This window comes from Poromitra crassiceps, assembly GCF_964638095.1.
Source record: "Poromitra crassiceps genome assembly, chromosome: 22".
NCBI classification, from domain to species: Eukaryota; Metazoa; Chordata; class Actinopteri; order Beryciformes; family Melamphaidae; genus Poromitra; species Poromitra crassiceps.
Genome location: NC_139647.1, coordinates 21,798,317 through 21,812,613, shown reverse-complemented (window position 1 = coordinate 21,812,613; position 14,297 = coordinate 21,798,317). Strand labels below are relative to the sequence as shown.

The window sequence follows — 14,297 nt, the reverse complement described above, 5'->3', positions numbered from 1 at the left end:
CAGAATGGAGACAATTTGTTCTGCTTCATTTGGCAAAGATTATTTTTGCCACAAGGTCACTTTGACAGTAGGCCTACAGTTAAGCTTATTGAGGTGTTTAAAAAAAAAAAAAAAAAAATCTGATTTGACAAAATCAGATGTAAATTAAGCAGTGCCAAGATATACATATTAACGATGTTACTTATTATAGACTGAATTCTCTGGCTTTGCTAGTAAGATTTTTGTGTTCATAAATGTTCTGCCATTTTTAGACACGGGAATAACACGAGAAATCCTGAATTAGTTGCTTAATTCTAGTAATCTAGTAATCCCCTCCCCCTCTCTCCCTATCTCTCACTTTCTCTCTTTCTCTTTGTGCGTGTGTTAAGCTGAACCTTCTCTTTGTGTGCGTGTGTTGAGCTGAACCTTCTCTTTGTGTGCGTGTGTTGAGCTGAACCTTCTCTTTGTTTGCGTGTGTTAAGCTGAACCTTCTCTTTGTGTGTGTGTGTTGAGCTGAACCTTGTTTGTGTGTCTGTGTTGAGCTGAACCTTCTCTTTGTGTGTGTGTGTTGAGCTGAACCTTGTTTGTGTGTCTGTGTTGAGCTGAACCTTCTCTTTGTGTGTGTGTGTTGAGCTGAACCTTCTCTTTGTGTGTGTGTGTTGAGCTGAACCTTCTCTTTGTGTGTGTGTGTGTTAAGCTGAACCTTCTCTTTGTGTGTGTGTGTTGAGCTGAACCTTGTTTGTGTGTCTGTGTTGAGCTGAACCTTGTCTTTGTGTGTGTGTGTTGAGCTGAACCTTCTCTTTGTGTGTGTGTGTTGAGCTGAACCTTCTCTTTGTGTGTGTGTGTTGAGCTGAACCTTCTCTTTGTGTGTGTGTGTGTTGAGCTGAACCTTCTCTTTGTGTGTGTGTGTTGAGCTGAACCTTCTCTTTGTGTGTGCGTGTGTTGAGCTGAACCTTCTCTTTGTGTGTGTGTTGAGCTGAACCTTCTCTTTGTGTGTGTGTGTTGAGCTGAACCTTCTCTTTGTGTGCGTGTGTTGAGCTGAACCTTCTCTTTGTGTGTGTGTGTGTTGAGCTGAACCTTCTCTTTGTGTGTGTGCGTTGAGCTGAACCTTCTCTTTGTGTGTGTGCGTTGAGCTGAACCTTCTCTTTGTGTGCATGTGTTGAGCTGAACCTTCTCTTTGTGTGTGTGTGTGTTGAGCTGAACCTTCTCTTTGTGTGCGTGTGTTGAGGTGAACCTTCTCTTTGTGTGTGTGTGTGTGTGTTGAGCTGAACCTTCTCTTTGTGTGTGTGTGTTGAGCTGAACCTTCTCTTTGTGTGTGTGTGTTGAGCTGAACCTTCTCTTTGTGTGTGTGTGTTGAGCTGAACCTTCTCTTTGTGTGTGTGTGTTGAGGTGAACCTTCTCTTTGTGTGTGTGTGTGTGTTGAGCTGAACCTTCTCTTTGTGTGCGTGTGTTAAGCTGAACCTTCTCTTTGTGTGTGTGTGTTGAGCTGAACCTTCTCTTTGTGTGTCTGTGTTGAGCTGAACCTTCTCTTTGTGTGTGTGTGTGTTGAGCTGAACCTTCTCTTTGTGTGTGTGTGTTGAGCTGAACCTTCTCTTTGTGTGTGTGTGTTGAGCTGAACCTTCTCTTTGTGTGTGTGTGTTGAGCTGAACCTTCTCTTTGTGCGTGTGTGTGTTGAGCTGAACCTTCTCTTTGTGTGTGTGTGTGTTGAGCTGAACCTTCTCTTTGTGTGTGTGTGTTGAGCTGAACCTTCTCTTTGTGTGTGTGTGTGTTGAGCTGAACCTTCTCTTTGTGCGTGTGTTAAGCTGAACCTTCTCTTTGTGTGTGTGTGTGTTGAGCTGAACCTTCTCTTTGTGTGTGTGCGTTGAGCTGAACCTTCTCTTTGTGTGCATGTGTTGAGCTGAACCTTCTCTTTGTGTGTGTGTGTGTTGAGCTGAACCTTCTCTTTGTGTGCGTGTGTTGAGGTGAACCTTCTCTTTGTGTGTGTGTGTGTGTGTTGAGCTGAACCTTCTCTTTGTGTGTGTGTGTTGAGCTGAACCTTCTCTTTGTGTGTGTGTGTTGAGCTGAACCTTCTCTTTGTGTGTGTGTGTTGAGCTGAACCTTCTCTTTGTGTGTGTGTGTTGAGCTGAACCTTCTCTTTGTGTGTGTGTGTTGAGCTGAACCTTCTCTTTGTGTGCGTGTGTTAAGCTGAACCTTCTCTTTGTGTGTGTGTGTTGAGCTGAACCTTCTCTTTGTGTGTGTGTGTTGAGCTGAACCTTCTCTTTGTGTGTGTGTGTTGAGCTGAACCTTCTCTTTGTGTGTGTGTGTTGAGCTGAACCTTCTCTTTGTGTGCGTGTGTTGAGCTGAACCTTCTCTTTGTGTGTGTGTGTTGAGCTGAACCTTCTCTTTGTGTGTGTGTGTGTGTGTTGAGCTGAACCTTCTCTTTGTGTGTGCGTGTGTTGAGCTGAACCTTCTCTTTGTGTGCATGTGTTGAGCTGAACCTTCTCTTTGTGTGTGTGTGTGTGTGTTGAGCTGAACCTTCTCTTTGTGTGTGCGTGTGTTGAGCTGAACCTTCTCTTTGTGTGTGTGTTGAGCTGAACCTTCTCTTTGTGTGCGTGCGTTGAGCTGAACCTTCTCTTTGTGTGTGTGTGTGTTGAGCTGAACCTTCTCTTTGTGTGTGTGTGTGTTGAGCTGAACCTTCTCTTTGTGTGCGTGTGTTGAGGTGAACCCTCCTCAAAGACGCGTGGGAACCACAGAGCCACATTGCAGAGTACTGAAGCGGACAGAGGTAATGAAGGATACTGGTCATGCTCAGGTCCAGCAGAAGGATAAAGAAATTGGTATTTTACTCTCCTGAATGAGCATTTTGTCCTTGATCAAATATGACATTTTATTCTTATTCTGTTTCTAATTTATGTATGACCCTATGGAGTGACCTTTTAGACTAGTATTCTGTTTAAGAGCAATACATGTTTGATATTTCAGAGCAATATGAAGGGCTCAAGTCTCATCTCATTGGCTTTTACGAGGACAAATCTCTATTGATTTTGTCACAGAAACGTATGCCCGCTCCGTAGCAACATTCAGCGTCCTATAGATTTGTTTATGTTGAGCGCACGGCCGGCGTTTCCCCGTGTCTCCGATCAGACATCGATAATGAGATTAGACGGCAGACACACAGTGGCTGCAGCAGTGCCACCGCGCTCCAGCCATGGGAACAATATTACTGATTATGAAACAACATTCAAGAAATTATGATGTCAGATCATGTGTGCCTCGCTGAGGTCGGAACAGCTTGTTCTTGGGCTGATGACTTTCAGGGCAAGTCGCTGCCGCTTTCCTGCCTCCTCTGCCCTGGACTGACTGACTTGACTGACTGTCTGCCTGCCTGTCTGTCTGCCTGCCTGTCTGTCTGTCTGTCTGCCTCAGCAGTGTGGCTTCTTCTGCCTGTTCACCAAGGGAGCACTTGGCTTTCACCCCTCTGGGCAGCCAACAGATGTCTGTCTCACTCGATGTTCTGCTTCCAAAGTTCAAGCACACTTGGGCACACTTACACACACACACACACGGGCTCACACACACACACACACACACACACACACACACACACACACACACACACACACACACACACACACACACACACACACACACACTTCCATTTGTAGACACTTATTATTGTGGGCTCTATTTTCATGAAGCATATGGCACATGGTGCACAGGCCATATAGCGAATGATGTTTGGTAATGTTGGCTGGAATTGGGGTGGGATTAGCAGGAATACATTATGTGTGGTAGGAGCTGGCATTGTCATAATGACCAATCAAATCGCCTCTTTTCCTTCGTCTTCAAATGAAATGTGCCCTTCGCCACGGTATACATTTTGTGAAAGGGAGAACAGCCTGGAGCTGTTTTTGATCTAGATATATGAATCCCAGCATTGCTTCGTCTAAAAGCTTGTCGAACACACTGCTTCATCAGAAGAATTACATTCAGCACAGTGTAGTGGTGGATACTGATTGTGAAGATGTAGAGCACTTTATTACAGAGCCATAGGTGCACGCTACTGTATCATTGTGTTTGTTCTGAGAAGAGAGGGAGAACCCTGGCCTGAGGAGGCTCTTCTACAGTCTGACCTTTGCATTTTGCATGTGTGTAGGTGAGAGTGAGCTCTTCACTCTGCAGCACATTTACCTCAGGCTGGAGCAGCCAGGAGAGCTGAGGAGAGGGGGGCCCAGTAGACCATCCACAGACAGAGGTACTACTCCATCACTACTAATTGTCATGTGTCATGGTGGTACATGTTCATATGTTCATAAAGTACAAGTAGTGTGTGTAGAAACTGCTTGAGGTGTTGGTTAAAGGTATAGCCTCAGCAAGTGGGGCATCGGTAAGAATGAGGAGGACCAGAGGAACATATGCCAAGGGTTTTATTTAGACAGATTCCTTGGTGTGTGATGGAATATCCGACAGGTGTAGATTGATGTAAACAGATGATACAGATGATTTTACCTAAACACAAAAAGGTATTAACAAAGGTTTCAAACGAACAAGGGAAAACTTCAACTGTAAAGTAATAATACATCTAATTCAAATATACAAAGGAAATGACTAACTATAACAAGACTTACTGGCAATGATGCATCTGCCCATTGGTGACCATCAAGGGAAGGACAACACAGCCTCCTCCACTGCTGTCTGGAGCCTACTGAGCCTGACCCAATCAGCCGTCCTTTATTGAGCCCAGGTGCGGCCCAATCAGGGCCCAGGTGTGGCTGATTGGGTGAGGCTGAGCTGGTGGGGGGATTTTGTACAGCCGCCCCTCAAATATAGCATTATATTTGATAAATAAACTCAGGTCAGGGTCCAGAAAATCCAGGGTTAGCTGTAGGAGGAAAGGCTGCCATACATCACCCAAGGGAGATGGGCGGATAAATAAACTCAGGTCAGGGTCCAGAAAATCCAGGGTTAGCTGTAGGAGGAAAGGCTGCCATACATCACCCAAGGGAGATGGGCGTCCCGCCGCCCCATGAAAAACAAGTTTTGGGTTCACAGGCTGGTCAGGCAGGATGGCTGAAGGGCACCACGGGTCCGGAGGGCGTCCAGGGGGCAGGCCAGTAGGGTGGAGCAACCCTGGACGATGGCCCAGACGCTGATGACACAGGTAGCAGCACCCTTCCGGAGGCCGACCTGGATGCTGGTGGTGGAATGGTGCCACGGTAGGTCGGCGCCGAGGGATGGGTGCCAAGGGAGCGGATGGAGGTGCGGGGGCCACCCGAGCAGGAGGTCTAGGTGGCACTGGGGCTAGAGCCGGGGGGGCCACCGGTGCAGGGGGCACCGGGACTGGTGCCAGGGGGGCCACCAGGGCTGGCGGTGCGGGGGGCACCAGGACTGGCGGTGCGGGGGGCACCGGAACTGACGGTGCGGGGGGCACCGGTACTGGCAGTGCAGGGGGCACTGGGACTGGAGCCAGGGGGGCCACCGGGACTGGCGGTGCGGGGGGCACCGGGACTGGCAGTGCAGGGGGCACTGGGACTAGAGCCAGGGGGGCCACCGGGACTGGCGGTGCGGGGGGCACCGGAACTGGCAGTGCGGAGGGCACTGGGACTGGAGCCAGGGGGGCCACCGGGACTGGCGGTGTGGGGGGCACCGGGACTGGCAGTGCAGGGGGCACCAGGACTAGAGCCAGGGGGGCCACCGGGACTGGCGGTGCGGGGGGCACCGGAACTGGCAGTGCGGGGGGCACTGGGACTGGAGCCAGGGGGGCCACCGGGACTGGCGGTGCGGGGGGCACCGGGACTGGCAGTGCAGGGGGCACTGGGACTAGAGCCAGGGGGGCCACCGGGACTGGCGGTGCGGGGGGCACCGGAACTGGCAGTGCGGGGGGCACTGGGACTGGAGCCAGGGGGGCCACCGGAACTGGCAGTGCGGGGGGCACTGGGACTGGAGCCAGGGGGGCCAACCGGACTGGTGGTGCGGGGGGCACCGGAACTGGCAGTGCGGGGGGCACTGGGACTGGAGCCAGGGGGGCCACCGGGACTGGCGGTGCGGGGGGCACCGGAACTGGCAGTGCGGGGGGCACTGGGACTGGAGCCAGGGGGGCCACCGGGACTGGCGGTGCGGGGGGCACCGGAACTGGCAGTGCAGGGGGCACTGGGACTGGAGCCAGGGGGGCCACCGGGACTGGCGGTGCGGGGGGCACCGGAACTGGCAGTGCGGGGGGCACTGGGACTGGAGCCAGGGGGGCCACCGGGACTGGCGGTGCGAGGAGCACCGGAACTGGCAGTGCGGGGGGCACTGGGACTGGAGCCAGGGGGGCCACCGGGACTGGCGGTGCGGGGGGCACCGGAACTGGCAGTGCGGGGGGCACTGGGACTGGAGCCAGGGGGGCCACCGGGACTGGCGGTGCGGGGGGCACCGGAACTGGCAGTGCGGGGGGCACTGGGACTGGAGCCAGGGGGGCCAACCGGACTGGTGGTGCGGGGGGCACCGGAACTAGCAGTGCGGGGGGCACTGGGACTGGTGGTGCGGGGGGCACCGTCAGTCCCAGTGCCCCCCGCACTGCCAGTTCCGGTGCCCCCCGCACCACCAGTCCCGGTGCCCCCCGCACTGCCAGTACCGGTGCCCCCCGCACCGTCAGCTCTGGTGCCCCCCGCACCGTCAGTTCCGGTGCCCCCCGCACCGCCAGTCCTGGTGCCCCCCGCACCGCCAGCCCTGGTGGCCCCCCTGGCACCAGTCCCGGTGCCCCCTGCACCGGTGGCCCCCCCGGCTCTAGCCCCAGTGCCACCTAGACCTCCTGCTCGGGTGGCCCCCGCACCTCCATCCGCTCCCTTGGCACCCATCCCTCGGCGCCGACCTACCGTGGCACCATTCCACCACCAGCATCCAGGTCGGCCTCCGGAAGGGTGCTGCTACCTGTGTCATCAGCGTCTGGGCCATCGTCCAGGGTTGCTCCACCCTACTGGCCTGCCCCCTGGACGCCCTCCGGACCCGTGGTGCCCTTCAGCCATCCTGCCTGACCAGCCTGTGAACCCAAAACTTGTTTTTCATGGGGCGGCGGGACGCCCATCTCCCTTGGGTGATGTATGGCAGCCTTTCCTCCTACAGCTAACCCTGGATTTTCTGGACCCTGACCTGAGTTTATTTATCAAATATAATGCTATATTTGAGGGGCGGCTGTACAAAATCCCCCCACCAGCTCAGCCTCACCTGATCAGTCACACCTGGGGCCCTGATTGGGCCGCACCTGGGCTCAATAAAGGACCGCTGATTGGGTGAGGCTCAGTAGGCTCCAGACAGCAGTGGAGGAGGCTGCTTTGGCCTTCCCTTGATGTTCACCAATGTGCAGATGCATCATTGCCAGTAAGTCTTGTTATAGTTAGTTATTTCCTTTTGTATATTTGAATTAGATGTATTATTACTTTACAGTTGAAGTTTTCCCTTGTTCGTTTGAAACCTTTGTTAATACCTTTTTGTGTTTAGGTAAAATCATCTGTATCATCTGTTTACATCAATCTACACCTGTCGGATATTCCATCACACACCAAGGAATCTTTCTAAATAAAACCCTTGGAATATGTTCCTCTGGTCGTCCTCATTCTTACCGATGCCCCACTTGCTGAGGCTATACCTTTAACCAACACCTCAAGCAGTTTCTACATGAGAGTTGGGAAATACAGATGGTTTGCATGGTTGGCTTTATCCATGCTTTGACAGTAGTTTCACACATAACATGAAGGCAAGATAAAAAAAAAGATCTTTAAAAAAGGAAGAGGTATTTTCTCACCCCAGAGTGCCACTAAGTTCATGTCAGGTCAGTGCCGGGCGGAGACGGCCTTTGGAATTAATGCGGCAAGCGAGAGTCTGCTGCCCCATGTGGAAGCCCAATGACGAGCGCTGTGACTGTGTCCCAAAGCCACTCTGATAAGTGGCGTTGATTGATGTACTGTAGCTATCTGGAGCATCCGTGGAGCTTCTACTTCTGTATTCAAGGCCTGAGCGCTCGGCATGCTAACCACGCCGCGAGCGGTCTGCATGCTAACCACGCCGCGAGCGGCCGGCATGCTAACCCTGCCGCCCTAGACAGTGTGCTGATTTATGCTGACCATCCCTCCTTGGCGAAGCTCACGGTTTTGTTGTTTTGTTTACTGGAGACATCATAAAGGTCCTTCATTGTTTGTCTGACTGGCTTTGCAGGCAGATGTTCTTAGTGTTTGGAGTTACCAAGCCAACCTTCATCCTTCATCCTCCTTGTACCTAGCCAAAATTACAACCTCCGTCAATCTCCATACCACCAGACAGGTGGTAGGTTCCTAGGCCAGTGGTTCTCAAACTTTTTCCACATCAAGGACCCCTAAACTGACACACAAGTTAGACCATGGACCCCTCATTTGATCAGATTTTGTCACAGGCTCCCCCTCATCTGATAGGATTTTTGCTCTTAGCTGTTTTATTACAGAAAGTGTATGAAACCCCAAAATAGTCATACATTCTGTGATGGTGTTACTTATGGATGGAGTTATAGTGAAAATAAATGATTCCCCTTTTTGCTGGAGACCCTCTGGAACCCCCTCAAGGAGAAACACTGTCCTACTGTAGACAACTCATTTGCTCCCTGAGTGCTGAGAAGGAAGGTCTTCAAAGCTCACTAACTGGCTTGTTGCCCACTAAGTGAGAGGATATATCATATCATATCATATCATTTCTAAGTATAACCTGCTGACTTTTGATAATTTTGTCAATTATGCAACACCTGGGTTGGATTCGAACCCTGGTCGGCCGCGCGAAGGTGGTACGCGACTACGCGTGCTACCCGCTGAGCCACTGGGATGCACCATGCAAACACCTGTTTAACATAAAAGAATATATATATAATTATAATATAATCTTGCTCCTCCTCCTCTGAAAGAATTTGCTTCACTGTGTTCAGACAACATCAGACAAACAAGAGCCTCCACCAGAGGCAACTGTGTAGTGCACCTTCGGTGCGCTGAATTTGGCCCATCAGCTTTTTCCAGCTTGAGCTACAAACATCTGGAACTCTACAACGTGTAGTATCAGATAAAAGCCCTAATTTGACCAGTTTTAAACTAGAACTGAAATCCCAACAATCATGTAATCATTAACCCCCAATACCAAGCAGTGCAGCTTTTTATCTGACTTGGTATGTGATGTGTGTTGTATTTTGTTTATGTACTAGAGTTGTATACGTGCCGGATTTACACTGTAACTGTAACTCTGTTTTAAGCTCCCTCGCTAATTGCGGGACCGTTTCTGTTCATTGTCCCTGTAAAGAGCAAAAAAAATCCAATAGCTACAGGGATAACAGCTGTATCAGCAGCAGCTAAAGGCAGTATGACAACCCCGTCATACCACCACCCAAGCTACTGTATCTAGTACAACGGCTATTGATGTGATTGATCGGCCCGCCTGCTTTGGGTCCCAGCTGGAGTCTTTTCTCTTCAACCTGAGCCACCGGCAACAGCCAGCGATGCTGCCTTGATCTGGCCTGACAAACGGTAGCGCTTTCCCTTCTGTGTTCAGTATGTGCCTCTCATTGCTTTTGGCACTTGCTGCCGGCCGCGGTGCACTGTCCTCTAAATATACACAGTTTTAAAACTAGTGTTATCAGTTACCGTAGGCCTACTGCAAGTGCTGGGTTCAAAGACGTGATGTAATAGCACTTCTACAATGAAATCCTGTCAGAGGTTAGATTCTAAAAGACATATTTGTACTTGACTATATTCTAACCGTTAGAATATAGTCAAGTACAAATGTATTTAAAGTGCAACATCACACCAAGTTCAGTACGCCTTACGACAATGAAAGCATTAACAGAATTTAAAAAAGAAGAAGACATAGCCTATATAAAGACATAGAAAAATGAAATGATATAAAACCACAAAAATAATACAATGCTAAATAAGCTCAAAGGATAATTTGAAGCTAACTCGAGCTGAACTCTGCTCAAATTGCACATTAGAATGTGTGTGGTGCACTGTCGTCAGGGGAAATTACTTCTGCATTGCATTGTTGCACCTCGTCAGTACCATTATGTTGTGACCTTCATCACTAACACTACTATACAGCTTCTTCTAAGTGACATTTATAAGTGACGGTACAACCTGAATCAACCTTCTCAGAAAGACACCCACTCTCGCTGGATAGATAATTGGTCTGGTTTATTGCAAAAACACAAAGTCATTATATATATATAGTGAGCTTCACACGTGAGTTCCACCACTTCCCATACTCCACCCTGTTGTTCTGTGGAGGCCTTCTGTTTCCTGAGATAAGATTTGTAGGACAGACACTTCTCACCGTTCTGATTCCATCATATGGTGACAACAGGACCTCTTTAGACATCGTGTACTTGTTTCACTGTTTCAATGATGTGTCAATGCAAATATTTACTACAACTGTTACTCTGTAGCGATGCATCATGCTTTTGATATTGTGCTGTTTGATACAGTATAATCTAAATTCATGATTTAATGGTTTTATTTTGAGCAAAAAGGAGCATGCAGCTTGAAATACAGATGTAGCAGACAGGGGATATCATATAGAGGCAAAGTGACCGCCTACTTCCTGCTTCAGCACTGTACCAGAGATTTGTATCCGCCATTTATTTTCCCATAGACATTTCGTAAAATGCTTATAAAAACAGTTTTACTTCGTCAAACCAAACGGTTCAGCTATATTTAGAATCGGGAGAGACCATAGATAGAACATTTCACTCAGACCAAAACATAAAAAACTACATTGAAAAAATATTTTCTTTAAATCCGCAATTTTTTGGGGGGTCCGAGTGAAATGTTATGTGCTTTCTCCTGTTTCTATATATATCTGAACCGTTTGGTTTGAACAAGTAAAACTATTATAAGCATTTTATGAAATGTCTATGGGGAAATAAATGGCGGATGAAAATCTCTGGTACAGTGCTGAAGCAGGAAGTAGGCGGTCACTTTGCCTCTCTATTGAAGTCTTAAAAATATATGTTTCCAATGTAGTCCCCAGGGATAAATATGCGTCTAGAATAGAGCGAGAACGTGCAATGCTGCAGTGATATGCCAACAGCCTCTAGAATTTGAAGACAAATTGGAAAATGATGCAGTCTCCACACCCTGTAAGAGACTTGTAAACAATAATTGGATGGCCCAAAGAGGCTTAGATAACAAACACACACACATCTGAAATAGGCTAATGGATGTGTCTGCCCCACTGTGATTACCAGGCATTAGTATTCCACTTGTGCTGCAAGGCTCTGGGTCTGAAATCTGGCTAAAGGACTTCTCTCCACTGCCGTTTGCATCTTCTAATTGAAATGCTCCCTGTACTCTTTTTGTTGTTGCTATGTGTGCCCAATTCAAAACTAGCCTATCATTTGAGATGTTTAGCCTTCTTCACCTGCTACTGATTGCCAGTGGTGGGTTTCGCTTTGAAGAAATTAAATTGCCCGAAATTAAGTTTGACATTTGACTCTTGATGCACAGTGTCAAAGCCAAGGCGAGCCCACCGTTTTTGTTTGTTTTTGCCTGTTTGGACATTATTCTTTTTTTCCTGTCACCAAGATAGGGCATTTTATACTTATACTTATGTTATTTTGATATGCGTCTTTTCTTTCCCACATGAAGTGTGTGTTTGTGTGTGTGTGTGCATCTTGGACAAATTTTTGCTGACATTAAGGCTAGATCTAATCTTTAATGAGGGCGGCTGTAGCTCAGGAGGTAGAGCGGGTCGTCCACCACTGGATAAAAGAGGTCGGTGGTTCGATTCCCCCCAGTCCGCATGTCGAAGTGTCCTTGGGCAAGATACTGAACCCCAAATTTCTCCTGATGGTGTGCCAGCACCCTGCGTGGTAGCCTGCCGCCATCAGTGTATGAATGGGTAAATGTACCTACTGATTGTAAAGCGCTTTGGATAAAACCGGTATATTTACCATTTAATGAGTAGGCTATAAACAAATTAATAAATAATTGGGTAACACTTTATTTGGACAGGCCCCCTACAGGTAGTCTACAAAGTATTAACATTTCAACAGCTTTAATTGACATTCAACAATTCACAAAATAAAATATAAAATAACAGATTATCTATAGAGTATCACAGTTCATGAGAACAGATTCTAGCTCCAGGTGATGAGAATCAGGTGTGTGGAACAGGAACCAAACAGAAACATCTACAGTAGACAAAAGGGAAACAGTTGAATTGGTGAATGTCAATGTTGCAATATTGCAAATAGCCTACTTTGTATCGCTATAGGCGGCGTATCCAAATAAGAGTGTTACCAATATTGTAGAAGATTTTTCTCCGTTTCACCGTCCTACCTTAGCAAATATTTCCAAAAAGAGGAGAGTCTCAGGGATATTCCGCTTTCTCTGTGCACAGCTCTCCCGTTCACCGCTAATAATAATTATTATAATAGGGTAATAACTTTAACACCACGAAAACCGGTTTAAATGTCATTTTGTGTCCCTGCAGTCAAACAGCGGACAGTTATCTGTAGCAGATGTCTACAAAGATTTATTCCAATGCCAGGAATACAAACATGCAATACAAGGGTTTGAAGTATTATTTACTATGCTGTGCTGCTACACTGTATGCGTAGCGGTTTTGTTTCCTTATAGTAGCATGGGAGCGATAATGTAGGCTAATAATAACAGGCAGATAATGTAATAATAACTTGTCAACATTTCACATAATATCCCCTTAAATGGATAAAAAAAAGAAGAAGAAACGTATCATTAAATTAACCGCTGTTTTATATTTCAAAATGTGTTCTTGCGTGGCCCAATGCTCGCACAGTGGATGTGACCCAAGGTCGAACATCTTGTATAAGTAGTAGCCTCGGATGTTTCCCTTTTGTTGTCAAAGTAGTCAGCGCATGAATATCACGGGCAGGAAATATGTTCATATTCCATAAAGGCTGCGGCTAACTAATGCACAAGGACATTACCATGTCAAGAGAGCAGGGCAATTTAATGGGCAATGCACGTCTGCTGCCTTTTGACTGCTGAAGGGCATGTTGAAGCACAGCTAATGGCTAGCTTTCTTCGTGCTAGCTTTCTTTTGACATTTTTCCAATTATCTTGATCTTCCCATTCAGTTTGGGTGCTGTTAGGCCTCTTGCTCTCCAGGTTACTTGAACACATATGCCCATGCCAATGCTGCGTTGTCAAAACATCAAATCGCATCACGAAGGTATCTAAATCTCCAGCTCAGTTCAAGTGGCGTATGAGCAGACGCAGTCATACAACTAACTGCGAGAAATAAACTAATAAAATCTAAATAATTAAATAAGGATGTGTTCTGGAAATTAATTCTAATAAGTCTAATCTCATCTGTAGAGAGGCTCCTACTGCCTCTCAGTGTTCTCCAGCCAGTGCTGTGATTGCTTCTTTTATTTTGTTAACTAGTCTCCATAGGCTGTGGGGAGGCCTCCCTTAGTTCATTGTATCTGTTGATTGCTGGCATAGGCCTTTGAATCCCAATAGAGAGGCAAAGTGACCGCTACTTCCTGCTTCAGCACTGTACCAGAGATTTTCATCCGCCATTTATTTTCCCATACACATTTTGTAAAATGCGTATAATAATAGTTTTACTGCTTCAAACCAAACGGTACAGATATATTTAGAAACAGGAGAGATCGCATAACATTTCACTGGGACCAAAACGTTAAAAAAAATGCGGGTTTAAAGAAAATATTTTTTCGATGTTGTTTTTTAAGTTTTGGTCCGAGTAAAATGTTCTATGGTCTCTCCCGATTATAGCGTTGGCTGAACCGTTTCGTTCGACGAAGTAAAACTATTTTATAAGCATTTTACCAAATATCTATGGGAAAATAAATGGCGGATGAAAATCTCTGGTACAGTGCTGAAGCAGGAAGTGACGTTCCACTTTGCCTCTCTAAACTTCCAGGCATCTTGCTCCAGACCAGATGTTAGACTATGTGTCACAATAACTGTTGCTGTTTGTTCTCTCAGAGAAAATGAGTGTGGAGCCAGTGTGGCTGTAGAGGCTGACGATAAAGTTGACCAGCACCTTATGTGGTAATGCTGAAGCCTGGTATCCAGCACCATATGAATCCTTCATTATGGAGTGCTGACACCTGTGATTCATTATGGGACTGGATACCAGGCTAGAAGCCTGGACCACACAGGAGTGAAGAACACAGCTTAACAATGCATGAGACGGGAGGGCCTGAAAATTCAAACCCGACCCAACCGTAGTAAGTTGAAGAATGGTTGAAGCCCAAGCCCGACCCGGCCCGACAAATTAGCATAGCCGCGCAAGCAATTTATCTACACTTTAGCATTAGCCGGCTACTGTAGCTAGCCCATGTA

General features: G+C 47.6%; 1 protein-coding gene across 1 annotated transcript in view; it reads left to right on the top strand.

The window, feature by feature from the left end:
- The window catches only part of cfap46 (cilia and flagella associated protein 46), a gene marked incomplete at both ends in the record, with an annotated part of 104,263 nt that extends 90,294 nt beyond the window's left edge, over positions 1-13,969 (top strand). The window contains one exon of the mRNA XM_083658604.1: positions 13,938-13,969. Coding sequence (XP_083514730.1) covers positions 13,938-13,969 — 32 coding nt within the window. The remainder of the gene's footprint in view (positions 1-13,937) is intronic.
- Between the last annotated feature and the right edge of the window lie 328 nt (positions 13,970-14,297).